We start from the raw sequence: 27,834 nt of genomic DNA on the forward strand, positions 1-27,834 counted from the left end.
AATATTGGAGTTTCAGCTTCAACATCAGTCCTTCCAATGAACACCCAGGACTGATCTCCTTTAGGATGGACTGGTTGGATCTCCTTGCAGTCCCAGGGACTCTCAAGAGTCTTCTCCAACACCACAGTTCAAAAGCATCAATTCTTCAGCGCTCAGCTTTCTTTATAGTCCAACTCTCACATCCGTACATGACCACTGGAAAAACCATAGCCTTGACTAGATGGACTTTTGTTGACAAAGTAATGTCTCTGCTTTTCAATATGCTATCTAGGTTGGTCATAACTTTCCTTCCAAGGAGTAAACGTCTTTTAATTTCATGGCTGCAGTCACCATCTGCAGTGATCTTGGAGCCCAAAAAAAAAAAAATAAAGTCAGCCACTGTTTCCACTGTTTCCCCATCTATTTGCCATGAAGTGGCAAATATATTAACGCATATATATGGAATTTAGAAAGATGGTAATGATGACCCTATATGCAAGACAGCAAAAGAGACACAGATGTAAAGAACAGACTTTCGGACTCTGTGGGAGCAGGCAAGGGTGGGATGATTTGAGAGAATAGCACTGAGACATGAATATTACCATATGTGAAACAAATCACCAGTCCAGGTTCGATGCGTGAGACAGGGTGCTCAGGGCTGGTGCACTGGGATGACCCTGAGGGATGGGATGGGGAGGGAGATGGAAGGGGGATTCAGGGTGGGGAACACATGTACACCCATGGCAGATTCATATCAATGTATGACAAAAACCACTACAATATTGTAAAGTAATTAGCCTCTAATTAAAATAAATAAATATTTTTTTTAAAAGAAATAAAAATCAAAATTGGAAAAAAAAAAAAAGAGCCTGAACTTAAACTAGGTCTGTGATCTCAGTTGGAAGACCATGGGTTTTAGCTGGGTTTGAATCCCAGCCACGTGGGTAAGAGTCCCAAACAGCATTTTGGCTGGGTTTGAGTCCCAACACACAGTTTCAAGTCCCAATCTGAGGTAAATTGTTTCACTCTCACCATTGATTACTTTTTCCTGTTCTTAAACATTCCCAAGTAGTTTGAAATGGACCATACATGTGATTATAATCCTACGGATTCTTTACCAGCTGATCTAGCAGGGAGGCCCAAGCTTCCTGGGAGAAATGGTAAATAGCCACTCCTTAGGGTGCATGAATTGGAGAAGGAAATGGCAACCCACTCCAGTGTTCTTGCCTGGAGAATTCCAGGGACGGGGGAGCCTGGTGGGCTGCCGTCTATGGAGTCGCACAGAGTCGGACACGACTGACGTGACTTAGCAGCAGCAGCACGGTGCACGAGCTCTCAAGCTCAGCTGTGGAGAAATTTCTGCTTTTGATTTTAAGTGATAAAAATACTTCTTATTAAAATAAATCACATGAGAATTTACATGTATGTGTCCGTAGATGAACTGACAGGAAATATCTAGCATACATGCTTTCTTCCTCATGGTTTATTATGAGACCCACAGTTCTGCTTTTTTTATTCCTGGTATTACCAGCAAAAGTACAGCCTGCCTACTTGGTGGTGGTTCAAGTTTCCTACTAATAAGGGAGCTAAGGATGCAACTGCCTCCAGCTCACCCGCAAAAGAAAGTTTTGTGAATATCTCACTAAAGGATTCCCTCAACTCTGAAACTGGCATCAATCTACTGGTCATTCAATGAGGAGACAGGTCTGATATCACAAAACTAGTGACTGGCAGGGCCAAGCATCAGATTCTGTTTAATGGCAAAGCTTGTGCTCTTTCTACTAAATTGCTCTCTTGTCTAACTAACATAACTGGAGTAGATGCAAAGAAAAACAAAAAAATGAAAATGAAAACGGCTGGGATAGAAAACCTAGCTTGGTGCCTGGCAATGCACAGGAATGGTCATCACATGTGAGCTTTACGGCATTATTTGTAAATGAGGCCTGAGGGGTGGATAGGCAGTAGGCACTGCAGGCTGAGGGATAACAGGATGGAGCATCTCAGGGGTGGATTGTTTTCCAGATAAGTAACTGGGATCATGGAACTACGATTCTTCAGGGCTAGGCTAGGAAATGTGAACCTCTTTCTGAGAGCAGTAGAGATCTATAAAAGAATCTTAGGGGACAGATGTTTGAAAGCCCAGAATCTATGGGAAGCAGTGGGACAGTCAGTTGGAGTCAGCACAAGCACCAGAATGCTCTAGGATGAAGTACAAAAGTCTAGTTGGCATTCACCCTAAATTAGGAAACTCCCTAGGCAAGTCTATTCCTACATAGAAATCAAACAGGCACCCAAATGCCAAAAAAGGGGGGGCTTCTTTGTTAAGCTACCAACATTGGGGTGGTCATGACAGCATCATTTGCATCTCTCCAGTTACTAGGTACAGTTGTCAAGCAGCAAGCTGATGTAGGAGAAACACAGTCTCTACTTGCCCTCTTCCAAGGAGTCACAGCATTGCACATACATCCTCCATTTAGGAGCATTTGTCCATGTGAATGCATGTAGACTTAATGAGTATGTTTAAAGTTTATTTTCTGTCAGGCACGGTGCTAGACTTAAAGGAAGTGATACTGAACAGGCTCCACGTGATCTCTAATCTCAGGGACCTTACAGAAAAGAGGAAGATAAAGTCCAGTAAACAATTCCCAAAAGCAGTGTGATTTAGGAAGTAAAGAACCTCGTTTCTGGCTTCCATCGTGGATAGAGAAAACTGGTACACTTTGCTGCTACCACAGCAACAAGAAAAGCCTGAATAATTGGCAGAAACATAAATTTCTTGGAGGGAAGGGATTGTTAGGGAGTTTAGGACGGACATGTACACATTGCTATATTTTAAATGGATAGGACTTCCCTGGTGGTCCATGGGTTAAGAATCTGCCTGCCAACATAGGGAACATGGGTTCAATCCCTGGTCCAGGAAGAGTCCACACGTCACGGGGCAACTAAGACCATGAGCCACAACTACTGAGCCTGCGCTCTAAAGCCAGTGCTCTGCAACAAGAGAAGCCACCACAATGCGACGCCCGTGCCCCTGCTCATCGCAATTAGAGAAAGCCCACATGCAGCAACAAAGAACTGCCTCAGCCAAAACTAAATAAAAATTTTATTAGAATAAATTAAAAATGAGGTGGATAACCAAGGACCTACTGTATAGCACAGGGAACTCTGCTCAATGTTATGTGGCAGCCTGGATGGGAGGAGAGTTAGAGGGAGAATGGATACACGTATACATATGGCTGAGTCCCTTCCCTGTTCACCTGAAACTATCACAATATTGTTCATTTTCTATACCCCAATATAAAATTAAGTGTAAATAAAATATAAAAAGAAACACACACACAAAAAAAAAAAAAAAAACTCACATAACTTTCTTGAACCCAGAAAGTGTAACCAACTAACCTGAAATCTAGGGGATGAGATATGGACAGAGATATGGATATGACCACTGGCTCACCCATAGCACAGGATGAAGACAAGAGAGTAAGATGCGTGCTAGAATTTGTAATCAAGTGCTAAATGCCAGACATGTGTCTGATAGAGACTCTGGAAGCTTCACACACAAGGCAAGTTCTAACCCACTCAAGATTCTTCTTGCACCACCAGGCACTCATAAGGAAGATTATGGAGAGGGCCAGAGATGGGGAGAAAGTGTCCCTCCTCAGCCAGATCCACAGAATCACTAGGACATGTTCTATCTTCTAAGTTACTACAGACAACATTACCACCAGTGGTTTCCCTACCACATAACCACAAAACCTTTTCCTAACCTCTAGCGGCAGTTTTCTCACCATATTTATAGCCATTAAGTTTCCTCACCCTTCTCATCTGCTTACTTGCTGCAAAGTTCTAAAGTCAATGCCACACTTTAAGCTTTTGTTTCAGCCACATCCTATTTCTGATACAAACGTCTGCGTCAGTTATGTATTGCTGCCTAACCAGCTTATATGCTCACAATTCTTTGAGTCAGCATTTGAGATGAACTCAGCTGGGCAGTTCTGATACCCAGGGTCATTCATGAGACTTAAGTCACCTGATGGCTTGTCTGGAGTCAGATGGTCTAAGAAGGCCTCACTCACCTGTCTGAGGATTGTTGCTGACCATCAGCAAATCCTCTCTCTCTATGTGGAGTCTACTCCTAGAGGAGGCTGGCCCAGGCTTCATCATGCTGCCAAGAATCTAATCTTGAGCTAAAAGATGGCAAAGGCTAATGTGTTTTTCTTCTTTTTTTAATCATTTACATTTGGCTGCACTGGGTCTTCGTTGCTTACTCTCATTGCAGTAAGCAGAGGCTCCTCTCTAGTGCGGTGCACAGGCTTCTCATTGCAGTGGGTTCTCTTTGTTGCAGAGCACAGGCTCTATAGGATGGGCAGTTTTCAGTTAACTGCAGCTCCCAGGCTCTAGAGCACAGACTCAATAGTTGTAGCTCACAGAGTTGCCCCATGGCCTGTGGGATCTTTCTGGACCAGGGATCAAACCAGTGTCCCCTACACTGGCAGGTGGATTCTCAACCATTGGACCACCAGGGAAGTCCCCCAATGTGTTTTTCTAGTTTCTATTTCTATCATGTTTGATAACGTTTCACTGACCAAAGAAAGTCATGTGATCAAGTTCATCTTCAAAGGGTAGAGAAATAAACTCCACCTCTTGACACAAGGAGCATCAAAGTCACACTGAAGAGAGGTGTGCATAAGAGAATGGATGAAATTACCATGTAGCAATCTACAACATCGCTATTCACACACACAAAATAAAGCAAGACAAAACATAAGAAATTACTCACCCACTAATACAGCTATAAGCAAATTGACAGTAGCATGTGCTGTCCAGGATATGAAGCAAATGAAACTTTACTGATGTGGTGGTTGGTTACTTGCTGAGTCATATCCAACACTTTCTCAACCCCACGGACTGTACCCTGCCAGACTCCTCTGTCTATGGGATCTCCCAGGCAAGAATACTGGAGTGAGTTGCCATTCCCTTCACCAGGGGATCTTCCCAGCCCAGGAACTGAACTGCCATCTCCTCCTGGTGGCTCAGAGGTTAAAGCGTCTGCCTCCAATGCGGGAGACCCGGGTTTGATCTCTGGGTGGGGAAGATCCCCTGGAGAAGGAAATGGCAACCCACTCCAGTGTTCTTGCCTGGAGAATCCCATGGACGGAGAAGCCTGGTAGGCTACAGTCCACGGGGTTGCAAAGAGTCAGACATGACTGAGCGACTTCACTTTCTTTCTTTCTTTTTCTTTCTTTCTTTCTCTTTCCCATTGAAGGTGGTTTGCTCCTTTACCATTTAACCACTGAGTCACCAGGGATTCCCAATTGTTGATGGAAGTACGAACTGTTTCAACCACTCTGGAAAACTGTTTAGCAATATCTACTGAAGCTAAAAATATGCCTATGCAATGACCCAGAAATTCCACGTCTAGGTTTTATACCCAAGAGAAATAAGAAGATATGTTCACAATAAGATGTACACAAGAATACTCATAGCAGCTTTATTCATAACAGCATTGGGAAAGAACCCAGATGTCCATGAACAGAGTGAAATTTTTTAACTGTAGTGTATTCAGACAATGGAATATTACACAGCAATTTTAAAAGAGCTCTACTGATAATGTGACAAAGAAAGTTCATAGGCACTATATTAAGTGAAAACATCAGACACAAGAAGGCGTACTGTGTGGTTCTATTTTTCTGAACAAGAAAAACAAATCTATGGTGCTAGAAGTCAGAATACTGGTTAACTCTGGAGATGGGGCTTATCGACCTGGGCTGGGCCCAAGAGGACTTTCTGGAAAGATAGAATATTTTCTTTTTGATGTGGGTGGTATGAAAGTGTCACTCAATCGTGTCCAACTTTGTGACCCTATGAACTGTAGGCTACCAGGCTCTCTGTCCATGGACTTCTCCAGGCAAGAATACTGCAGTGGGTAGCCACTCCCTTCTCTAGAGTGGTATAGATATAGATATAAAATTCACTGAGGTGAACACTGAGACTTATGGACTTTTACATAAGTTATGTCTCAATTAAAGAACTTTAAGGGAATTCCCTGGCAGTCCAGTGGTTAGGACTCTGCACTTTCACTGCCAAGGGTGTGGGTTCAATCCTTTGTCAGGGAACTGAGATCCCACAAAGCCTTTCAGTGTGGGGGAAAAAAAAAAAAAACTTTGAAACACAAAAACAGAACTTTGAGTACAGGGGAAAATGGAGAACAGCTCCCTGCAGTGAAGTTCTGTAGAGACAGCCAAACTGTCACTTACCACCTGCAGGACCTCAGTTAACTCATCAGGCCTCAGTTTCCTCATCTGTGAATTGGGTATAATAACAGTACCTTCCTCAAAGTGTCATTGTAAGGACTAAATAACTTAAAAGATACAAAGTTTAGGGTAGTAGCTATAATACTATCTAGCAATAGTAAGCACAAATAATCATTTGCTATTATGATGACGAATGGCTAAATATTCATTGCTAGGGAGAAAGATGGCCACTATAAGAATAAAAGGAACAATTAACTGAAAGCTTACAAGATGTCAAAAATCTTTTAATTCCATTGCTTCAAAATATATGAAATTTAAAATGAACAGAATTAAAAGACTCACTCAGCAATTCATATGTATGGTGGGAGAGTTTAACCTTCTCAGTAAATGACAGACTGGAAACTGCTAAGGACTAAATGTTGGTGCTCCCAGGAGTTGACATGCTGAAGCCTAACTCCCAAGGGGATGGTGTTAGGAGGTGAGGCCCTTGGGAGGTGATTAGGTCATAGGGATGGAGCCCTCATGAATGGGATCAGTGCCCTTACAAAAGAGACCCCAGGGAGCTCTCTTGCTCTCCTGCCATGTGAGACATGGCAGGAAGATGGCCATTTATGAACCAGGAAGTGGGGCCTCCCCAGACATCAAATCTGCCAGCCGTGATCTTGGACTTCCTATCTCTAGGAACTGTGAGAAATAAATTTCTGTTGTTTGTAAGCCACCCAGTATTTTTGTTATAGCAGCCTGAGCTAAGACAGAAACCAGTATTTTAAAATGTGTAAAAGACTTTTATACACAAAGAGCATGCTCCATCTAGTGGACATCTGTAGGATACAATACATTGACTTCCACTGTTCAAGAAGCATTTCTAAAAATGAATCATATATTAAGTGCATCAGTTAGAGACTGCATTCAGCCACAATAAACCCATCCCTGCCCTCCCCCAGATTCCCCTCCCCCCAAAAAAGACAATGTCATGTACCAGTAAGAAGTGCATCTTTTTCGTGTAAACAAGATGTCCAGAAACAAACAACCCAGGGCTGGTACACCCTCACGAGGGTACCAACCGGGGAACCAGGATGGTTGTAGCTCTGGCCACAATCTATTATTTTTTAATCTATTATTTTTATATGTTTAATTTGGCAGCACCATACAGTTGTGGGATCTTAGTTCCCTGACCAGGGTCAAACCCTCAGCCCTGTATTGGAAGCTCAAAGTCCTAACCACTGGACCACTAGGGAAGTCCCCCACACTCTAGACTGTGGCTTTCGCCCTCGTGGTCACAGGATGCCTCCTCTAGCACCAGATATGGTGCCCGCTTGTACAAAAGGCAAGAAGGAGAGAAAGTGAAAGCGTTAGTCGCTCAGTCGTGTCTGAAGACTCTTTGTGACCCCATGGACTGTAGTCCGCCAGACTCCTCTGTTCATGGAATTCTCCAGGCAAGAATACTGGAGTAGGTAGCCACCCTTCTCCAGGGGATCTTCCTGACCCAGGGATTGAAGCTGGGTCTCCCGCATTGTGGGCAGATTTTTCACCGTCCGAGCCACCAGGAAAGGAGGAGGGGGATCTGGCTAAATGAAACCATTCCTTTGTGACATCTTCCCCAGGACTCACACTCAATGATGTCTCCTGCTGGCCAGGACTGGAGAAGTGGCCTCCCCTGCCAGCAAGAAGCACAGGGAGGTGGAAGTATTTTAGTCATGCACATTCCCTGATGGTGTAGTGGTTTGAATGTGGCCCCGACCACCACCATCACCAAAAGACATGCCCACCCAGAAACTCTGGTGGTGAACTCAGTTGGAAAAGAGTCTTTGTAGATGTCATTAAATTAAAGATCTTGAGATGAGGCCATCCTGGGTATCTGGGTAGACCCTAAATCCGATGATGTGTCCTTATAAGAGACACTTAGGAGACACAGGAGAGGACACTGACACACAGAGGAGAAGGCCGTATGAAGATGGAGGCAGCGACGGGGACGACGCTGCTACAAGGCAAGGCACACCTGCGGCCACCAAAAGTGGCAAGAGGCAAAGAAGCCTCCTCTCCTAGAGACTTTAGAGGGGACGTGGCCCTGCAGACACCTTGATTCAACTTGTGCCCTCCACAAGTGTGAGAGAATAAAATTCTCTTGCTTTAAGCCACAAAATATATATATATACATTGCATAGTCTCAAACTGAACAAATAAAACCTAGGTGCTTTTGCAAGTAAGAAGGGGCAGTTTTGGCAGGCAACTACCGAGACATGCCATTTTCCAGGCAAGAGTACTGGAGTGGGTTGCTTTTTCGTTCTCCAGGGGATCTTCCCAACCCAGGGATCAAACCCAGGTCTCCCGCATTGCAGGCAGACACTTTACCGCCTGAGCCATCAGGGAAGCCCTAGCCCTAAAAGCAAATCTCCACAAATACTTAACATTCAACAACATAAAGATCACACACTCTGCTTGTGGTGTGTTATGTGTGTGTGTACACATGCTCAGTGGTGTCTGAGTCTTTGTGACCCCAGGGACTGCAGCCTACCAGGATCCATGGGATTTCCCAGGCAAGAATACTGAAGTGGGTTGCCATTTCCTTCTCCAGGGGATCTTCCCAACCCAGGGATACACCCCTCCTCTCCTACATTGGCAGGCGATTCTTCACCACTGAGCCACCATATAGGATGTCACTAAAGGAGTACTATGGGAGATGATTACGGCCCCAGATGTTTAGTCTGTAGAAACAGGAAGTTCATCAGCAAGGGGCCCTTCCATGGGAAGAGACACAGATAAAGGAAGGTTGTCAGTCCTGACGTTTTCTCCCCTGGCGTGAATCCTCTTGTGCACGCTGAGTGAAGAGCTGTGTCGGAAGGCTTTGTCACACTGAGTGCATTCGTAGGGTCTCCCCGTGGTGTGGGTTCTCACATGGACGATGAGGTGCGAGGACTGGCCGAAGGCTCGCCCGCACTGCGGACAGACGTAGGGCTTCTTGCCGGTGTGGGTCCTCGCGTGTTTCCTGAGGGATGAGGGCTCCCCGAAGGCTCGTCCGCACTCTGGGCACGGGTAGGGCTTCTCTCCGGTGTGGATCCGCATGTGACTCTTGAGGGTGGAGAGCCGACTCAGGACCTGCCCGCAGGTGGCGCACTCGTACAGCTTCTCACCAGTGTGGATCCTCTTGTGCACGTTCAGGTTGGTGCTCGTGCGGAAGGGCTTCCCGCAGTGGTTGCACTGGTAGGGCTTCTCTCTGGTGTGGGTGCGCACGTGCGTCTTCAGCGACGAATGCTCCCGGAAGGTCTTCCCACAGTGGCCGCATTCGAAGGGCTTCTCTCCGGTGTGGGTCCTCATGTGGCTCCTCAGGGAGGATGGCTGGGTGAAAGCCTTCCCACAGTCCTTGCATGAGTAGGGCTTCTCACCCATGTGGTTCCTCTGGTGCAGGATCAGGTTGAAGTTCCTCGTGAAGGTCTTCCCGCACTGGCTGCACTCGAAGGGCTTCTCGCCGCCGTGGGTCTTCAGGTGGCGCCGCAAGTTGGAGAAGTACTTGAAGGCCTGCCGGCACTCCTGACACTCGAAGCACTTCTCCGCGGTGTGCGTCTTCTCGTGACGGATGAGCTCGGAGCTGTACCTGAAGGATCTTGCACATTTGTCGCACGTGTAGGTTTTATCCCCGCTGGGGACTTTCTCGGGCACGATGAGGCGGGTGGTCCGGAGGAAGGATTTTCGGCTCTCTCGGCCTTCAAAGGGGTTTCCTTCAGTAGGAAATCCCGGGTACTGAAAAAGCGGTTTGATGCTGTCAAAGGGCTTCCCAAGCTCATCGTATTTATAGAGGTTTTCTCCGACCTGAGGTGGCTCCTGTCAATTGAGGAAAATGGGAAGACCAGAGGCTTTACTGCAGTCACAGGTATTCTCCCACAAGCAAACTGTGTGTAGGAGAGAGGCAGTCCTATAGCTCAAACTTTTACCGACCTAGTGTATCTCTGCCATTGCTACCCTGAGTTCCTTCAAGAGGATACTCTGCCACAAAGAGCCATCATTTTCATTACCTTCATGGGACTTCTTAGAAGAAGATTTTTTTTTTAATTGTTAAAGGCTAAATTAAGTCTTGAATGTTCTACATCTATGTCAGATTTACAAAAATGGTAAACTTTGCACTGTTTACAACAGCCAAGACATGGAAGCAACCTAAATGTACATCGACAGAGGGATGGATAAATTAGATAAAGTAATGGACTACTACTCAGCCATTAAAAAGAATGAAATAATGCCATTTGCAGCAACACGGATGGACCTAGAGATGGTCACATCTGGGTCAGAGAAGGAGAACTATCGTATGACGTCCATTGTACATGGAATCTAAAAAGAAATGATATAAATGACCTCACTTGCAAAACAGAAACAGACTCACAGACTTAACAGTACAAACTTTGGATGGTTGCTGGCCCGGGGTGGGGGGAGGTGGGGGTGGGGGGGGCGGAGGGGGAGGAAGCAGGGGGTGGGGACAGAAAGGGACAGTTAGGGAGTAGGGAATTTGGGTTGCGATGGACATGATGGACATGTACACACTGCTATATCTAAAATGGATATACAGACCTACTGTATAGCACAGGAAACTCTGCTCAATGTTATGTGGCAGCCTGGATGGGAGGGGAGTGTGGGAGAGAATGGAGACATGCATATGTATGGCTGAGTCCCTTCACTGTTCACCTGAAACTGAACATTCTCCTGAAACACAATACTGTTAACCGGCTATACCCCAACACAACATACAAAGGTTTTAAAAACGGCTAGCTTTGGGGACTCTGTTAAGATACATCTTGATCTACATTTAGAGTTTTTTCCCCCAATTCATGACATTCATAGACTCTCTCCCAACAAACTGCTTTCTCCTAGGTGAGTACCACTGGCCTTGAGTCTCTCTCTGAGCTTCTTGAGTTTCTAGCCTCCAGCAATCCCAGGCTTTTCCTACTGTAGAGGACCAAGAATAATCCCTTTATGCCTTACCCTTTTCATGCCAATGGATGGAATTGCCGCCAAAATATCTTGATTAGGAATTGAGTCTTGGTGTTGAAAGTGAGGACCTGGAATGAATTAAGGGGGAGGAAATATCAAGTGCACAGGGAAGGAAACTCTGGGATAAAAAGGACCAGTAAGCTAGATACATGCACATTTTTTTAAAATATTAATCCTAAATATGTGAAGAAACTGAATAAGAGGAACATATCAGGACTTCCCTGGTCCAGTGGTTAAGACACCACACTTCCAATGCAAGGGGTCCAGGTTTGATCTCTGGTTGGGGAACTAAGATCTCACATGCCACATGATGTAGCCAAAAAATAAAAATATTTTTTTTTAAAAAAAGGAAAATATTAAGGAGCAAAAACAATTTTTAAGGTGTTTGGCTATGTGAAGAGTTAAGAAGTAATCACAGGAACAAGGAGTGGAAATCGTAGATAATTTTCTAAGAAAAGATTCCATGAAGACTGAGCCTGATGTTGAGAGAAAGTCTTAGTTAAAAACAGAGTGGGGAGGAACTGGATGAAATATACACATGAAAGTGCTAAATGTAAATAGGAGGTAGGATAATTTACTATGTTCTATGAAACCAGAGTAAAGTATTAGAGGTAAAAAGGCAAGGGAAAGAGGAAAGAAAGTGAAATTTACTGAGGAAGCTCAACCCAACAGCCTTCCCCATCAAGGATTCTGAAAGTGTTTCTAAATCTAACACACTCATCTTAGCGACCAGAGCAGGTGCTCCCCTCGCCTGCCTGGTGCTCACCTAAGTGGGCTCCTGGGAAGATCCCTCTCTCGGTGACGCACAGCTCTTCTCTTTGCTCCAAATGGGAAGACATCCTGGTTTTACAGAGTTGATCACCTGCTCATGGGAAAAGATACAGGGTGTGAGCAGACTGTGCCTGCCACGCAACTGGGGCTGATACTCTAAAGTCTTCAGGGTCAATGCAGATGGGAACAGCAAAAAGGGCACGCCTACATTCTGATGTAGGCTTCCTTCACAAAGGAACTAAAGTGCAAGCTCCCTCACTGGGTCCCGAAGAACAGTAGGGCTCTCTAATCCCCACAACCCAGGGCCTGGCTCAAGGAGGCACTTAAGGAGCCCAGGGAGAGCAGACAGGCCTTCATTTCCATAAGGAAGCCACAAGACCATAATGAGCACCATGAGGTGCTATCTCTTCACCCGTATGTCTCTTCACCTCTGGATTCCCCAGACCAGCACAGTTCTGGGAACCCCCAGTGGCTGCAAGAATGTGTGCATGAAGCAGCAAGGCTGGCCTTACCCACAGAGGCCAGGTTCCTGTAGTTCTCCAGCATCACGTCTCTGTAGAGGCTTTTCTGGGCAGAGTCTAGAAACAGCCATTCTTCCGGTGTGAACAGCACAGCCACATCCGCGAAGGTGACTGGCTCCTAAAATGTACATCCAGGGGTTCAGCCAGAGGCCAGGGGTTCAGCCAGAGGCCAGCGCCCCCAGGACTCGAGAGGACAGTGAGGGGCTTGCAGGCCTGGGGAAGGGAGACTCCCACACACAGGATGTTCAGATATGGTTCTAAGGTCCCTCAGCTCAGGCCTCAGAACTGGAACTTTTCTCCATCTATTCTTCCCTCCAAAAATGAGAGCATCCCGAAGTGTGGCAGCCAAGGACCTCAACTTCATGACATGACTTAGCTACTAACAACTAGCCAGGACTTCCCTGGTGGCATAGTGGGTAAAAATCTGCCTGCCAATGCAGGGGACACAGGGTCAATTCCTGGTCCGAGAAGATCCCACATGCCACAGACTAAGCCCACGTGCCACAACTACTGAAGCCCGTGCACCCAGAGCCCATGCGCCACAAGAAGAGAAGCCAGTGCAATGAGAAGCCCGTGCACTGCAACGAAGAGTGGCCCTTGCTCGCTGCAACTAGAGAAAGCCTGAGCGCAGCTACAAAGACCCAGTGCAGGCAAAAATAAATAAATGATTTAAAATAAAACAACAACTAGCCTGGAAATCCTTGCCCCTAACCCCAGGGTCCAGCAAGTGAAGTCACTGCTCACCCACCACTAGAGGCCCAGTGCCTGGAAGCCTAGACACCAGCCCTGTGGGGTTGAGAAGCTCCCAGACACGGGGAGGGGACAAGGAGGCAAAGCAGCAAGAAGAGCAAGGACTTCTTGCTTACCTGTGGATAGGTGGTCAGTCCCCCAGGAGTCATGGCTTCTTCTTCTATGCTCCCCTTCTGGAGCCAGGCAGGGCCTTGAGCGGACAGAGCTGCAGGAGAATAGGAGAGCCATGAGGGTCTCAGCAGCAGGGCTGAGGCTGCCCACCTTGACTGTGAGTGACCACAGGTGCACACACTCCCTTGGACAAACACACACACGTACTGTACACTGAGACAAGCATGCACATACGCTTGCAAACACCCACAGCTACTTGGGCACGTGGGCACACTCACCCACACCAGTACACACACATGCATACACTACGTGCAGAGACACATACACAGAGACGCACCACACATACACAAGCACACATACAAACACACAGAAATATACAGAAACACACACAGCTCTTTCATCTCAGACACCAATATGCCATCCAGACTAAGGAAGACCCGAAAACTTAGGGGCCACATGAGCCACGCCCGCATCATGGGAAACACCCAGGAAGCTGAGCTAACACTGGTGGCCTGCTTCACCACAGGATCGACTTGGATGAATATCATGCAGGAGACTTTGGGAAAGTCGGTACAAGGCATTACCACTTAAAGAGGAACTAGAGCCTCTGTCCAACTGTCAAACTTGATAAACTGTTAACCTTGGTCGGTGAGAAGATCCAGATAAGTACTGTTGAGAACAAGACTGAAGCTGTCCCTATCACTGATGTGGTGTGATCAGAAAGATCTGGGGGAAAAAAAACTCCCAAAGCAGCCTGTCATCATGAAGGCCAAATTCTACAGCAGAAGAGCTGAGAAGAAGACTATGGGTGTGGGAGGGGCTTGCAGAGAAGGAAATGGCAACTCACTTTAGTATTCTTGCCTGGGAAATCCCAGGGACAGAGGAGCCTGGCGGGCTACAGTCCATAAGGTCAAAAGGGGTTGGACATGACTTAGCAACTGAACACCACCACACCAGCTTGAAGCCACATGGTGGGAAATTCATTAAATGTCATCAAATGCTCCCGCATGGAACTCTGTTCAATGTTATGTGGCAGCCCAGATGGGAGGGGAGTTTGGGGGAGAATAGATACATGTATACGTATGGCTGAGTCCTATATGTATATGACTCAGCTTCACTGTTCACCTGAAACTATCACAACATCATTAACTGTCTATACCCCAATAAAAACTAAAACGTTTTTAACGTTAACGAGTACTTTAAAAAAAAGAAAAGAAACACACACACATTTCCTCCATTCCAAATTTCTGAAGCCACAGTCTCGATTCACCAACAGACTCTGAAGTTTCTAAAGCGCTCCTTTCTCCCCCTTGACTCAGCCCTGGGTCAGCCGTTCCTCCCTGACTGCAGGGCCCCTTCCTCTGTCCTGACTCTGCAGGGTTGGTACCGCCCAGGACTTACCACAAGCCGAGCACAGAGAAACCACCACTTCCCTGGGAGCCTGCCTGAGAAGGAAGTGTCCTTCCCTTCCTGTCTTCAGATCGATAACATTCCTCCCCCACACCAGGCTCCTCACTCTGGCCTGCCACAGAGGAGAAGTGATGCCCGCCATCCCATCTCCCTATACCCCCACCTCCTCTCTCAGTGGGACTTTTCCCTCAGTCATTAAATCTGAACCATGTCCAATCCTGATCCCATGTTATCAGTTTCCCAGGGCAGCTATTAAAAAAATAATAATAATACCACAACTGGGTGGCTTAGAACAACAGAATTGTATTCTCTCAGGGTTCTGGCAGCCAGAAGTCCAGGATCGAGCCGTCAGCAGGGCCAAACTCCCTCTGAAACTCCGGCTGAGTCATTCCTTGCCTTTTCTTGGCTTAAGGTTGTTGTCGTTATCCTTAAGTCGTATCTGACTCTTTGCAACCCCATGGACTGCAGCATACCAAGTTCCCCTGTCCTTCACTACCTCCCGGAGTTTGCTCAGACTCATGTCCATTGAGTTGGTGATGCCATCCAACCATCTCATCTTCTGTCATCCCCTTCTCCTCCTGCTCTCAATCGTTCCCGGCATCAGGGTCTTTTCCAGTGAGTCAGCTCTTTGCATCAGGTGGCCAAAGTATTGGAGCAACAGCTTCAGCATCAGTCCTTCCAGTGAATATTCAGGACTGATTTCCTTTAGGGTTGACTGGTTTGATCTCCGTGCAGTTGAAGGGACTCTCAAGAGTCTCCTCCAGCACCACAATTCAAAAGCATCAATTCTTTGGCACTCAACTTTCTTTATGGTCCAACTCTCACATCCATACATGACCACTGGAAAAACTTTGGCTTCTGGTAGTGAAGGTCAATCCTGGGCTTATAACTGTGTCCCTCAAATCACTGCCTCTGTTATCATGTGACCTTCTCCCCCACGTGTCTCTGTTTTCACAAGGCATCTTCCCCTTCTTAAAATGGCACAATTCATATGGGATTAGGGTCACGACCTCATCTTAACCTGATGTCATCTGCAAAGACCCTATTTCCAAACAAGGTCACGTTCACAGGTAACAAGGGTTAGAACTTCAATATAGTCTGGTGGGAGGGGGGCCCACAATACAGCTCTAATACTCCACCTTTCCCTCTGGCTACTGTTTTATCTCTTTGTTCCCCATCATGGGCAATCTTTGTACTCATTCCCTCACCTTGTATTCAGTTCCAAAACACTACCATTCAACAACCAGCACCTCACTAGGGTCCCCTGTGACCTCCATCTACAGGGAGGATCTAGTAGAAATGTTCAGTCATCCAATCCCTCTATCTTAAAACCCACCACCCCGGGCTTCGGAGGGCTTCCCTGGTGGCTCAATTGGTAAAGAATATGCCTGCAATGGGGGAGACCTGAGTCAGGAAGATCTCCCTGGAGAAGAAAATGGCAACCCACTCTAGTATTCTTGCCTGAAAAATCCCATGTACAGAGCCTGGCAGGCTACAGTCCCTGGGGTCACAAAGAGTCGGACCTGAATGAGTAACTAAACACTTCCACTTTGCCAGGCTTCGGCACCTAACTCCCAGCCTCCTACTCCACTCCTGTTCAAGTTCCTGCCCCATCACTTGCTGGTGTCCCATAGGGATGCCAGCATGCTTCTCCTGCATTGGCAGGTGGGTTCTTTAATGCTGAGCCACCAGGGAAGCCCCCAGTTCCCCTCCCATAAGTGCCCCAAATTGGTAAATGAATGTATACATAACCCACCAAACTATCTCAACTTGACCTCCTGAATACATTTTACATAGTTCCATGCTTCCCTACTGTGCAGACAAAAGTTAACATAGCCCTCCTGACTGCTCTCCTTAGCAAAGCCAGCTGGCAAGGCTGGCCCTTAGCTGGCCGCACAGCATGTGGGATCTTAGTTCCCCAACCAGGGATCGAACCCATGCCCCCTACATTGGAAGCATGGGGTCTTAACCACTGGACCACCAGGGAAGTCCCAGAACTTGGATTTCGAGACAGTTCCCCTGACCCTAACTGATAAGAGGGGCTCACTCTGCTTAAACTGTCTGTACAAATAACGCAGTCCATGTTGGATGCCTGCTTTCTTTCCAGAAGCCTGGAGTTTAGATATGTGCTGGGCAGATGGTGCCTACATGACCAGCCCCCAGGGAAAACCCTGGGCTCTGAGTCTATAATGAACCTCGGTGTAAATTTCACTGTGCACGTGTTGTCACAACTTGCTGCTGAAGGAATTAAGCGTGTCCTGTGTGACTCCACTGGGAGAGGACTCCGAAAGCTTGTGCCTGGGTTCCTCCAGGCATCACCCCAAAAGCCTTTTCCCTTTGCTGGTTTTGCTTTGCATTCCTTCACTGGACTAAATCAGAGCCATGAGTACAACTGTAAGCTGAGTTTGGGGCGTGGCCTTAGGGACCCCTGACACGCCTACCCCATACTCACTCCCCAGACTGCAAGGCCCCAGGGGGAAGGTGTCAGGGGTTTGTCTGCAATTGCTTCCCAGTGTCCTTCTCACCACAGGATGACAGTCTAGAGCCCTTCCAGGGTAATTTAAGAGCAAAGAGTACTCCAAGTACTCCACGAGTACTTTATAGCACAGATGGCCAAAAAGCACGTAAAAAGATGCTCAGCATCGCTGGTCATTAGAGACATGCAGATCAAAACTACAGTGAAGTTATCACCTTGTACCTGTCAGAATGGCCATCATCAAAAAATCTACAAACAATAAATGCTGGACAGGGTGTGGAGAAAAGGGGACCCTCCTTCACTGTTGGTGGGAACGCAAATTGATACAGTCACTATGGAGAACAGTATGGAGGTGCCTTAAGAAACTAAAAATAGAACTACCATATGGCTCAGCAATCCCTCTCCTGGACATATACATGGAGAAAATCATAATTCAAAAAGATACATGCACTCCAACGTTCACTGCAGCACTTATTTACAATAGCCAGGATACCGAACCAACCTAAATGTCCATTGAGAGAGAAACGGATAAAGAAGACATATGTACGATGGAACACTGTTTGTGCTACATTTCCAGACGTGTCCAACTTTTGCAACTCCACAGCCTGTGGCATGCCAGGCTCCTCTGTCCATGGGATACTCTAGGCTAGAATACTGGAGTGGGTTGTCATGCCCTCCTCCAGGGGATCTTCCCAATCCAGGGATCAAACCCACATCTCTTTTGTCTCCTGCATTAGCAGGCAGGTTCTTTACCACAAGTGCCACCTGGGGAGCCCATAAAAAATAAGATGACTTTATATATTCTCTCCCTAAGACAACGACTGCAGTCAGAAGAAAGGAAGGTGGATCCAAGTTCCCAGACACAACAGAACACAACACAGGAGGGCCCTCGGGCTGTAATTCCACCAGGCTCTTACTCACCAGCACCCCCAGCCCTCCACAGTCTGGGGAGGCCCAGCGCAGGCTCCGGCGTGGCCACCCTCTGCATCTGCACAGCCACCTTCAGCCCCTGGACAAAGTGACAGGAACAGATTGTAGAGTCACAGCGTGGGTGGGATCCGCTCACACCTGTTCACCCAGACTGAACTGGTGTGACTGGCCCTGCTTTGGGAAACATGCTAAGAGGAGGGACAAGGCTCGTTCACCACGTCCAGGTTTACAACTCCTCAACACAAAGCTAATCAGTGTCATGGAATTTCAAGTCCAAGACAGGACAGACAGAGGGGGCCCAGGTAGGGAAGGCCGCATCTAAGCAGCCTCTGGGCAGGGTCGGGGGTTGATTCTGGGGCACAGAGAAGCAGTAGATGGCCAGTAGACTGAGGGGTGAGGCAGGAGGCATGGGTGGAGCCCTGCAAATGAGGGGGTGTTAGTAAACTATTCCCAAGGGGAAAATCCCTGCTGTGGGAGAAGGGACGGGAACCCTCCTATACCAACGGCCACTCCCTCGGGAAAGGTGTTTGAACCAACTTGTATATATTTTTTTTTAATTTCTATTTATGTTTAGCTGTGCTGGGTCTTCATTGCTGCGCCTGGGCTTTCTCTAGTTCTGGTGTGCAGCACTCTCTAGTTGTGGTGAGGGGATTCTCACTATGGTGGCTTCTCTTTTTGCAGAAAACAGGCTCAATAGTTGTGGCTCTTAGGCTCTAGAGCTCGGGCCCAATAGTTGTGGTACACGGTCTTAGTTGCCCCGTGGCACATGGAATCTTTCTGGACCAGCGATCGAACCCGTGTGCCCTGCACTGGCAAGTGGATTCTTAAACCACTGGGCCACCAGGAAAGCCCCTGACTTGCTTTCTATAGGATGTCTCTGGCCTCCATGTCCAGCAGAAGGCTGGGTCGAGGAGAACTAACAGTGGCTCTGGGTAAGGTGGTGGCACCAGGGCCAGGAGGAGCAGTCAGAGGCAAGTTTATATTTTGGAGGAAAAGCTGGCAGGATTTGGTGAAGGTTGGGAAGCAAATGTGGCTGGTTCCTCAGGGCAGGTGATGGGTGGGAGACAGGGGAGAATAGGCCCCTTCTCCTCAGGGCAGGGCTCCAAGCACACCTTAAAGTATCCTTCTCTGTAACTCTCTCCACCTCAGAACCAAAACATAAGGCCCTGAGCCCAGAGCATGATTACCAGCCTGAACACTCTCCACACAGCCCTTGGGTCACAGGACCTGCTCATTCCTGCAGGTTTCCTGGCCATGGAAAGGATGGAAGGATTGAAGAAGGAAATCTGGACCCAGAGAGGCAAGACCTGGATCCTGGGTGCCACCCCCTCCCCCAGGACTGCCCTGGGCATGACATCACGCTGGGGATATTTACACTCAGTGCAGAAACACCAAGGCCTGTTCAGTAGTTCTCACCAGGAGCTAAGCTTGGGTCTCCAGCATGTTCCCAATTTCCTATCTAGTTGGCCTTCCATTCCTCCCTCCCTCCTGGCTCCCCACTTACAGACATATCCTGAACCTTGGGCCTTCTTGGCAGGGGCTGGGGCCCTCCTGGCAGACCACTTTCCAGGCCTACCGCATATTCAGAAGACTGCTGGAGAGCTGACCAGTCCTCTGGAGCTGGAGGCATCACCTCCTCTTCCATCTCAGACTTGATCTCTATCTTCAGGTCCAGCTCTGGCCCCTGGGAAAAGGAGTAGAGGGTGCTAAGCAGGAAGAGGTGGTATGGAGGCTGTCCTCACCCTAAGAGACCCAAAGTTTGGGGGTAGTACCATCAGAATTTGGGGTCCGTGGGACTTCCTTGGCGGTCCAGTGGCTAAGACTCTGCACTCCCAATGCAGTAGGCCTGGGTTCTATCCCTGGTCAGGGAACTAGATCCCACTTGTCACAACTAAAGTGTTAATTGCTCAGTCATGTCTGACTCTTTGAGACCCCACGGACTGTAGTACGCCAGGTTCCTCTACCCGTGATTCTCTAGGCAAGAACGCTGAAATGGGTTGCCATTCTCTGCTCCAGGGGGATCTTCCTGACCCAGGAATTGAACCTAGGTCGGTCCCACATTGCAGGCAGATTCTTTACTGTCTGAGCGACAGGGAAGCCCATGTCACAACTAAGACCCAGCCAAATTAATTAATTAAGAAAAGAATTTGGGCAATGCGGGTCTGGCAGTTTCAGACCTGGAAACTCTCCTACTTCACTGTGGGCACCAACTACCAAGGGTCTCTGAGGACCGACTGAACCAGGGACTTGGACGCACACACCTGACCCTTTTCTGGTTCTGGGGGGCCCGTGGCTGGAGGGTAGACCACCAACCCTCAGAGGCACTGCGAGATATTTTACTAGAAAGGTTTTTGCTTTGTTCCAGGCAGCACTGCACAGCTTGTGAGATCTTCTTAATCCGACCAGGGATTAAACTTGAGACCCTGGCAGTGAAACTGCAGAGTCCTAACCACTAGCCTGCCAGGGGAGTCCCTAAAAAGGTTTTTATAGAAAAGTTGGGAGCATTTAGTTCTGAATATGAACACACTGTTCTGTGTTTTCCTAGGTTCTGTATCTGCCTACCTGGTATCTGTCAATCACAGGGCCACAGTTAGTTATCCACATCTCCCGTGACCCACAGCCCACACTCTGAACCGCCTCCTTTATGGAGTTCTCACACACCAAGCCAATACTCCCCCCACCCTAAATCACCCAAAATGGGTGCTCCCTCTAGATACTTCATGTCCTGGAGGAAACACCTTGGCTCAAGTGTCTGCCTGGCCCTGGTGTGTGCATCCAACTCAGCTACTCCTCACCTTCTCCTATGAAAGGGAATGAAGAATCGTCCCACATGAATCTTACCATCTGCAAATTATAGGATGAGTTTTCTTCTGAAATATCCTGCAGAGAAGTAGGCTCTTTGGGTGTAAATTGAGATTCCCAGTCTAAAATGAATGGGGAAAAAAAAAATTACCTTATTTCAGAAAGAAGTCATAGTATGAAACTGACACACACCTTTTTTTTTTTTAATACTGACCCTAAACTTGGGACAATACTGAAAGGTAGAAGGTATCAATGAGCAAGGTATCAATGTGCTGTGTGCTCAGTCATGTCCAACTCTTTGTGACCCCATGGACCCGCCAGGTTGCTCTGTCCATGGGATTCCTCAGGCAAGAATACTGGAGTGGGTTGCCATTTCCTCCTCCAGGGGATCTTCCCGATCCTTGAGAGTCTCTTGTGTCTCCTGCATTGGCAGGCGGATTCTTTACCACTGCAGTGAGCAAAGGGAGATTCTAAAGATTAGGGCTGTGTGTAGAGTTGGGCAGTGATGGGATGAGGTAGAAACCAGAGGCCTTTCCTGGTAAAAGAATTCATGGAGACTTCTTTTAATATTTATTTATTTTTGGCTGTGCTGGGTCTTCACTGCGGCATGCGGGATCTTTCGCTGCAGTGTGTGCGCCTCTCTAGTTGTGGTCCACAGGCACATGGGCTCTGTAGTTGCAGCTCAAGGGCTCTCCAGTTACGGCACTGGGGCTTAGCTGCCCTAGCTATGTGGGATCTCAGGTCCCTGACCATGTATGGAGCCCGCGTCTCATGCACTGGAAGGTGGATTCTTAACCACTGGAAGTCCCCTCCATGGAGATTTAGACTGATATTGCCAAAAAGTGTGTTATCAGAGAAACAAGCAATCAAACAAGAAATATACATAGAAATGTTCAGTATAAAGATTAACTTGGTTATACCCCAATACAAAATAAAAAGTTTGAAGAAGAGAAAAAAAAAAAGACAAACTTGTGACTTCCCTGGTGGTCCAGTGGTTAAGGCTCCACACACCCAATGCAAGGGACCCGGGTTCAATCCCTGGTGAAGGAACTAAGATCCCATACACCACTGCAAGTAAAGACCCTTTGTGCTGCAACTAAGACCTGCCACAACCAAATAAATAAATAAATATTTTCAAATTAAAAAAAAAAAAACTAAACAAAAAGTGTGTATATGACACGGAGAAATCAGAATCCTCACCCACGACTGGGGGAAAGGTAAATTAGTGTCCTTAATCTCAAAAGAGGGCAACAGAGGATCAGACAGTTGGATGGCATCACCAAAACCACAGACATGGACTTGGGCAAACTCTGGGAGATGGTGAAGGACAGAGAAGCCTGGCATGCTACAGTCCACGGGGTCACAAAGAGTCGGACATGACTTGGCGACTAAACAAGAACAACAAATCTCAAAAGCAGTTTGACTGAAATTGAAGCTGTGATCAAAAATCTCCCAAAAAACAAAAGCCCATGACCAGATGGCTTCACAGAATTCTATCAAACATTTAGAGAAGAGATAATGGCTGTCCTTCTAAAACTCTTTCATAAAACTACAGAGGAAAGAACATTTCCAAACTCATTCTACGAGGCCACCATCACCCTGATACCAAAACTAGACAAAGACAACATAAAAAAAAGAAAACTACAGGCCAATGTCACTGATGAACATAGATGCAAAAATCCTCAACAAAATTTTAGCAAACGGAATTCAGCAACACATCAAAAAGACAAATTTGTGACTCCCCTGGTCAAGTTGGGTTTATTCCAAGAATGCAAGGATTCTTCAATATATGCAAATCAATCAATGTGATATACCATATTAACAAATTGAAAGATAAAACCATATGATCATCTCAATAGATGCAGAAAAAGCCTTTGACAAAATTCAGCACCCATTTATGATTAAAACTCTTCAAAAAATGGACACAGAAGGAACCTACTTCAACATAGTAAAGGTCATATATGATAAGCCTACAGCAAACATTATTCTCCATGGTGAAAAACTGAAAGCATTTACTCTAAGATCAGGAACAAAACAAGGGTGTCCACTTTCACCACTATTATTCAACATAGTTCTGGAAGTCCCAGCTACAGCAATCAGAAAAGAAAAAGAAATAAGAGGAATCCAGATCAGAAAAGAAGAAGTAAAGCTCTCACTGTTTGCAGATGACATGATACTGTACGCAGAAAACCCTAAAGATAGTATCAGAAAATTACTAGAGCTAATCAGTGAATTTAGCAAAGTTGGAGGATACAAAATCAATGTACAGAAATCACTTGCATTTCTATATACTAACAATGAAAAATCAGAGAAATTAAGGAATCAATCCCATTTACCATTGCAACAAGAAGAATTAAAAATCTAGGAATAAACTTACCTAAGGAAACAAAAGAACTGTACACAGAAAATTATAAGACACTGATGAAAGAAATCAAAGACAACATAAACAGATGGAGAGATATTCTATGTTCCTGGGTAGGAAGAATCAATATTGTGAAAATGACTCTATTACCACATGCAATCTACAGATTCAATGTGATCCCTATCAAACTACCAATGGCCTTTTTCACAGAACTAGAACAAAAAATTTCACAATTCATATGGAAACACAAAAGACACCAAACAGCCAAAGCAGTCTTGAGAAAGAAGAATGGAGCTGGAGAAATCAACCTTCCTGACTTCAGATTATTCTATAAAGCTACAGTCATCAAGACAGTGTGCTACTGGCACAAAAATAGAAATATAGACCAATGGAATGAGATAGAAAGCCCAAAAATAAACCCATGCACCTACTGGTACCTTATTTTTGACAAAGGAGGCAAGAATATACAATGGGGCAAAGATAGCCTCTTCAATAAACAGTGCTGGGAAAACTGGACAGCTACATGTAAAAGAATGAAATTAGAACACTTCCTAACACCACACACAAAGATAAACTCAAAATGGATGAAAGACCTAAGTAAGACCAGAAAGTATAAAACCCTTAGAGGAAAACATAGGCAGAACACTCTCTGACATAAAGTAAGATCCTCCATGACCCACCTCCGAGAGTAACGGAAATAAAAACAAGAGTAAACAAGTAGGACTTGATTAAACTTAAAAGCTTTTGCACAGCAAAAGAACTTATAAGCAAGGTGAAAAGACAACCCTCAGAATGGGGAAAATAATAGCAAATGAAAGAACTGACAAAGGATTAATTTCCAAAATATATAAGCAGCTCATACAACTCAATACCAGAAAAACAAACAATCCAATCAAAAAGTGGGAAAAATACCTAAACAGACATTTCTCCAAAGAAGACATACAGATGGCTAACAAACACATGAAAAGATGCTCAACATCACTCATTATTAGAGAAATGCAAACCAAACCACAATGAGATATCACCTCACACCAGTCAGAATGGCCATCAAAAAGTCTACAAACAATAAATGCTGGAGAAGGTGTGGAGAAAAGGGAACACTCTGGACTGCTGGTGGGAATGTAAATTGATACAGCCTCTATGAAAGATGGTAAGGAGATTCCTTAAAAAACTAGGAATAAAACCACCATATGATCCAGCAATCCCACTCTTAGGCATATACCCTGTGGAAACCAAAATCGAAAAAGACACATGTATCCCACTGTTCATTGCAGCACTATTTACAATAGCTAGAACATGAAGCAACCTAGATGTCCATCGACAGATGAATGGATAAAGAACTTGTGGTACATATACACAATGGAAAATTATTCAGCCATAAAAAGGAACTCATTTGAGTCAGTTCTGATGAGGTGGATGGACCTAGAATCTATTATACAGAGTGAAGTAGGTCAGAAAGAGAAAGATAAATATCATATTCTAATGCACATATATGCAATCTAGAAAATGGTACTGAATAATTTATTTACAGGGCAGCAATGGAGAAACAGACATAGAGAACAATCTTATGGACATGGGGAGAGGGAAGGAGCGGGTGAGATGCATGGAAAGAGTAACATGGAAACTTACATTACCATATGTAAAATAGATAGCCAACAGGAATTTGCTGTATGGCTCAGGAAACTCAAACAGGGGCTCTGTATCAACCTAGAGGGGTGGGTTGGGGAGGGAGATGGGAGGGAGGTTCAAAAGGGAGGGGATACATGTATACCTATGGCTGATTCATGCTGAGGTTTGACAGAAAACAACAAAATTCTGTAAAGCAATTATCCTTCAATAAAAAAATAAATTAAAAAGAAAAAATAAATTTTTTAAAGCAATTTGGCAGTTCTTCAGAAAGTTTAACAAAATGACCCAGCAATTCCACACCTAAGTGGAATTGTCACACTCAAGGCAAACGAAAACACATCCACAAAACTTCTTGCACACAAATGTTCAGAGTAGCACTACTCACAGTCACCAAAAGTAAAAACAAACACCCACCACCTGATGAATGGATCAACAGAATGTGGTCCTTCCACAAGGCGGACGGCCATTCGGCCTTAAAATGCAATGAAGCCTCTCATGCTATGACATGAAGGAGCCTCAAAAAACACGATGCTGAGTGAAAGAAGACAGATACGGATGTATGAGTCCATCTGTATGAAATGTCCAGGACAGGCAAATCCACAGAGACAGAAGGTGGATCAGCGGTTGCTGGGGGCTGCGGGAGGAGGGATGGGAAGTGACCGCTAATCAGTACAGGGTTTCTTTTTGAGGTGATGGAAGTGTTCCAGAGCTGGATAGTGGTGATGGTTGCACAACTTTGTGAACATACTAAAAACCGGTGAACTGTACACTTTAAAAGGGTGAAGTTTACAGTGTGTGAATATCTCAATTAAAAAAAAAAAAGACAAGTTGATTTGCAGGGCAGGAATAGAGACACAGATATAGAGAACAGACTTGTGTACACAGCAGGGGAAGGAGAAGGTGGGATGAATTGAGAGAGGAGCACTGAAACATATACACTACCGTATGTAAAACAGATAGCTACTGGGAAGTTCTGTGTAACACAGGGAGCTCAACCAGTGCTCTGCGACAACCTAGAGTGGTGGGATGGGGTCGGGGGGTGGGAGGGAGCTTCAAGAGAGAGCAGGTGTGTGTATACTTGTGGCTGATTCATTTGTGGAAGAGCAGAAGCCAACACAACACTAAAGCGATTATCCTCCAATTTTAAAAACAGTATACACTTTAAAAAAAAAAAAAACCTTAAAAAAAAGGAACTGAAACAGATCTTTTTTTAATTTTTTTAATTTATTTTTAATTGGAGGATAACGGCTTTACAATGTTGTGCTGGTTTCTGCCATACATCAACGTGAATCTGAAACCAACAATTAGAGGAGAGTTAGAAAGTGAAAAAGAGAAGTTAAAGGAACTCACCCCAAACAGTCTTATTTCCCCTCAGAATACAGAATCTTACAAATACTCTCAAATGGACACTTCCCAGCAGCACCCACCCCTCAACGTCAGTCTGCGTGGGTCACGACACCCTCTGTCCCCGGGTACTTACCCACACCCGTGGCACAGAGAACACCGTGCTCTGCTGCTTTCAGCTCTTCTCTTGGCTCCACCTGGGAGACGAGACTGGCTTTGCATGGTGGAGTCCCTGCTGCTGGAGAAGGACATATGGGCTGAGGGAGGAAGGGCTTGCAGAGGAAAATAAATGCTTCCCCAGCCTGCCCACTCTCCACCTGGGCCTTAGCTCCTGAAGCCAAGCAAGTAGGCGGGGACCTAAGCAATCACATTCAATTTTTTTTTTAATGAATTCAATGAGGTTCCTTTACAAGGGCCCAAACCACAAACACTCTCCTCTCTGTCCTTCTGAACTGAGGTTCTCTAAGTTCCAAGGCCAAACTCAAGGAGACCTATGCAGGTCCTGACCATGGAGAAAGTATTAGTCACTCAGTCGTGTCCAACTCTTTGCAACCTCTATGAACTGTAGCCCGCTAGGCTCCCCTGTAGTTTCTATGTCCATGGAATTCTCCAGGCAAGAATACTGAGTGGGTAGCCATTCCCTCCTCCAGAGGATCTTCCTGACCCAGTGACTGACCCTGAGTCTCCCACAATGCAGGCCGATTCTTTACCATCTGAGCCACCAGGGAAGCCCTGACTATATAGAGAATGAAGTCCACTCAATGCATGCAGCTGTTATCCTATGAAAGCCCATGAATGACAAACCTTCTGAAACCCACACTGCATCACTGTGGCCATGTGGCAAGCACTTAAAGGGCATTTGCAGGGCTTCCCCACCTACCAATGCAGGAGACGTGGTGGGTTCAATCTCCGGTCCAGGAAGATCACTCATGCTGTGGGGCCACTAAGCCCATGCACCACAACCACCGAGCCAGTGCTCTAGAGCCAGGGAGCCACAACTACTGAAGCCTGCGCATCCCAGAGCTTGTACTCCATAACAAGAGAAGTCGCTGCAGTGAGAAACCCGCGCACCGCAACCAGAGAGTAGGTCCCCCTCGCCCCAAGTAAAGAAAGACCCAGCACAGCCATAAATAAATAAATAAGTAATTTAAAAAAAAGAAAAAAAGAGCATCTGCATACAGGAAGAACCAGAGTAGCAAAAGCCTTACCCCTGGGCGCTGGGGTCCTGCAGTTGTCCTGCAGCACGTGTCTGCACAGGTTCCTCCCAGCATCGTCCAGCAACGTCCACTCCTGGATGAGCTCCATCGCCACATCCTCTAAGGTGACTGATTCCTAAGGCAGTGCATGTATTGCGGCTCAGCAAGGACCACCCCCACCATTCTACAGAATGAGGGTTTATCCCTTGGGGAAGGCAGACCCAGTGCGAGAATATTCAGTGTTCTCTGCAAAGCTGGGCTCAGCAAACCTGGCCTGCCTCCTGTTTGTCTAAATAAAGTTTTATTGGCACATGGCCACACC

At 46.2% G+C, this 27,834-nt stretch overlaps 1 protein-coding gene and 1 pseudogene across 4 annotated transcripts in view; one reads left to right on the plus strand and one right to left on the minus strand.

The window, feature by feature from the left end:
• Nucleotides 1-5,446: 5,446 nt before the first annotated feature.
• ZNF333 (zinc finger protein 333) overlaps nucleotides 5,447-27,834 on the minus strand; it is a 30,638-nt gene continuing 8,250 nt past the window's right edge. For 2 of the 4 annotated variants that reach the window (XM_005208602.5, XM_005208601.5), the window contains 10 exons: nucleotides 27,525-27,648; nucleotides 26,453-26,554; nucleotides 21,021-21,103; nucleotides 19,684-19,863; nucleotides 18,171-18,258; nucleotides 13,369-13,457; nucleotides 12,494-12,620; nucleotides 11,977-12,072; nucleotides 11,202-11,278; nucleotides 5,447-10,052 (listed from right to left, as the gene is read on the minus strand). In XM_005208602.5, the coding sequence (XP_005208659.1) occupies nucleotides 8,934-10,052; nucleotides 11,202-11,278; nucleotides 11,977-12,072; nucleotides 12,494-12,620; nucleotides 13,369-13,457; nucleotides 18,171-18,258; nucleotides 19,684-19,863; nucleotides 21,021-21,103; nucleotides 26,453-26,554; nucleotides 27,525-27,621 (2,058 nt within the window). In that variant the 5' untranslated portion in view covers nucleotides 27,622-27,648 and the 3' untranslated portion in view covers nucleotides 5,447-8,933. The remainder of the gene's footprint in view (nucleotides 10,053-11,201; nucleotides 11,279-11,976; nucleotides 12,073-12,493; nucleotides 12,621-13,368; nucleotides 13,458-18,170; nucleotides 18,259-19,683; nucleotides 19,864-21,020; nucleotides 21,104-26,452; nucleotides 26,555-27,524; nucleotides 27,649-27,834) is intronic. The other 2 variants (XM_010806678.4, XM_059888535.1) reach the window with 2 other exon arrangements.
• On the plus strand, nucleotides 13,469-14,664 carry LOC101907410 (large ribosomal subunit protein uL15-like; annotated as a pseudogene).

Source organism: Bos taurus, chromosome 7 (assembly GCF_002263795.3).
Source record: "Bos taurus isolate L1 Dominette 01449 registration number 42190680 breed Hereford chromosome 7, ARS-UCD2.0, whole genome shotgun sequence".
Classification (NCBI taxonomy): Eukaryota; Metazoa; Chordata; class Mammalia; order Artiodactyla; family Bovidae; genus Bos; species Bos taurus.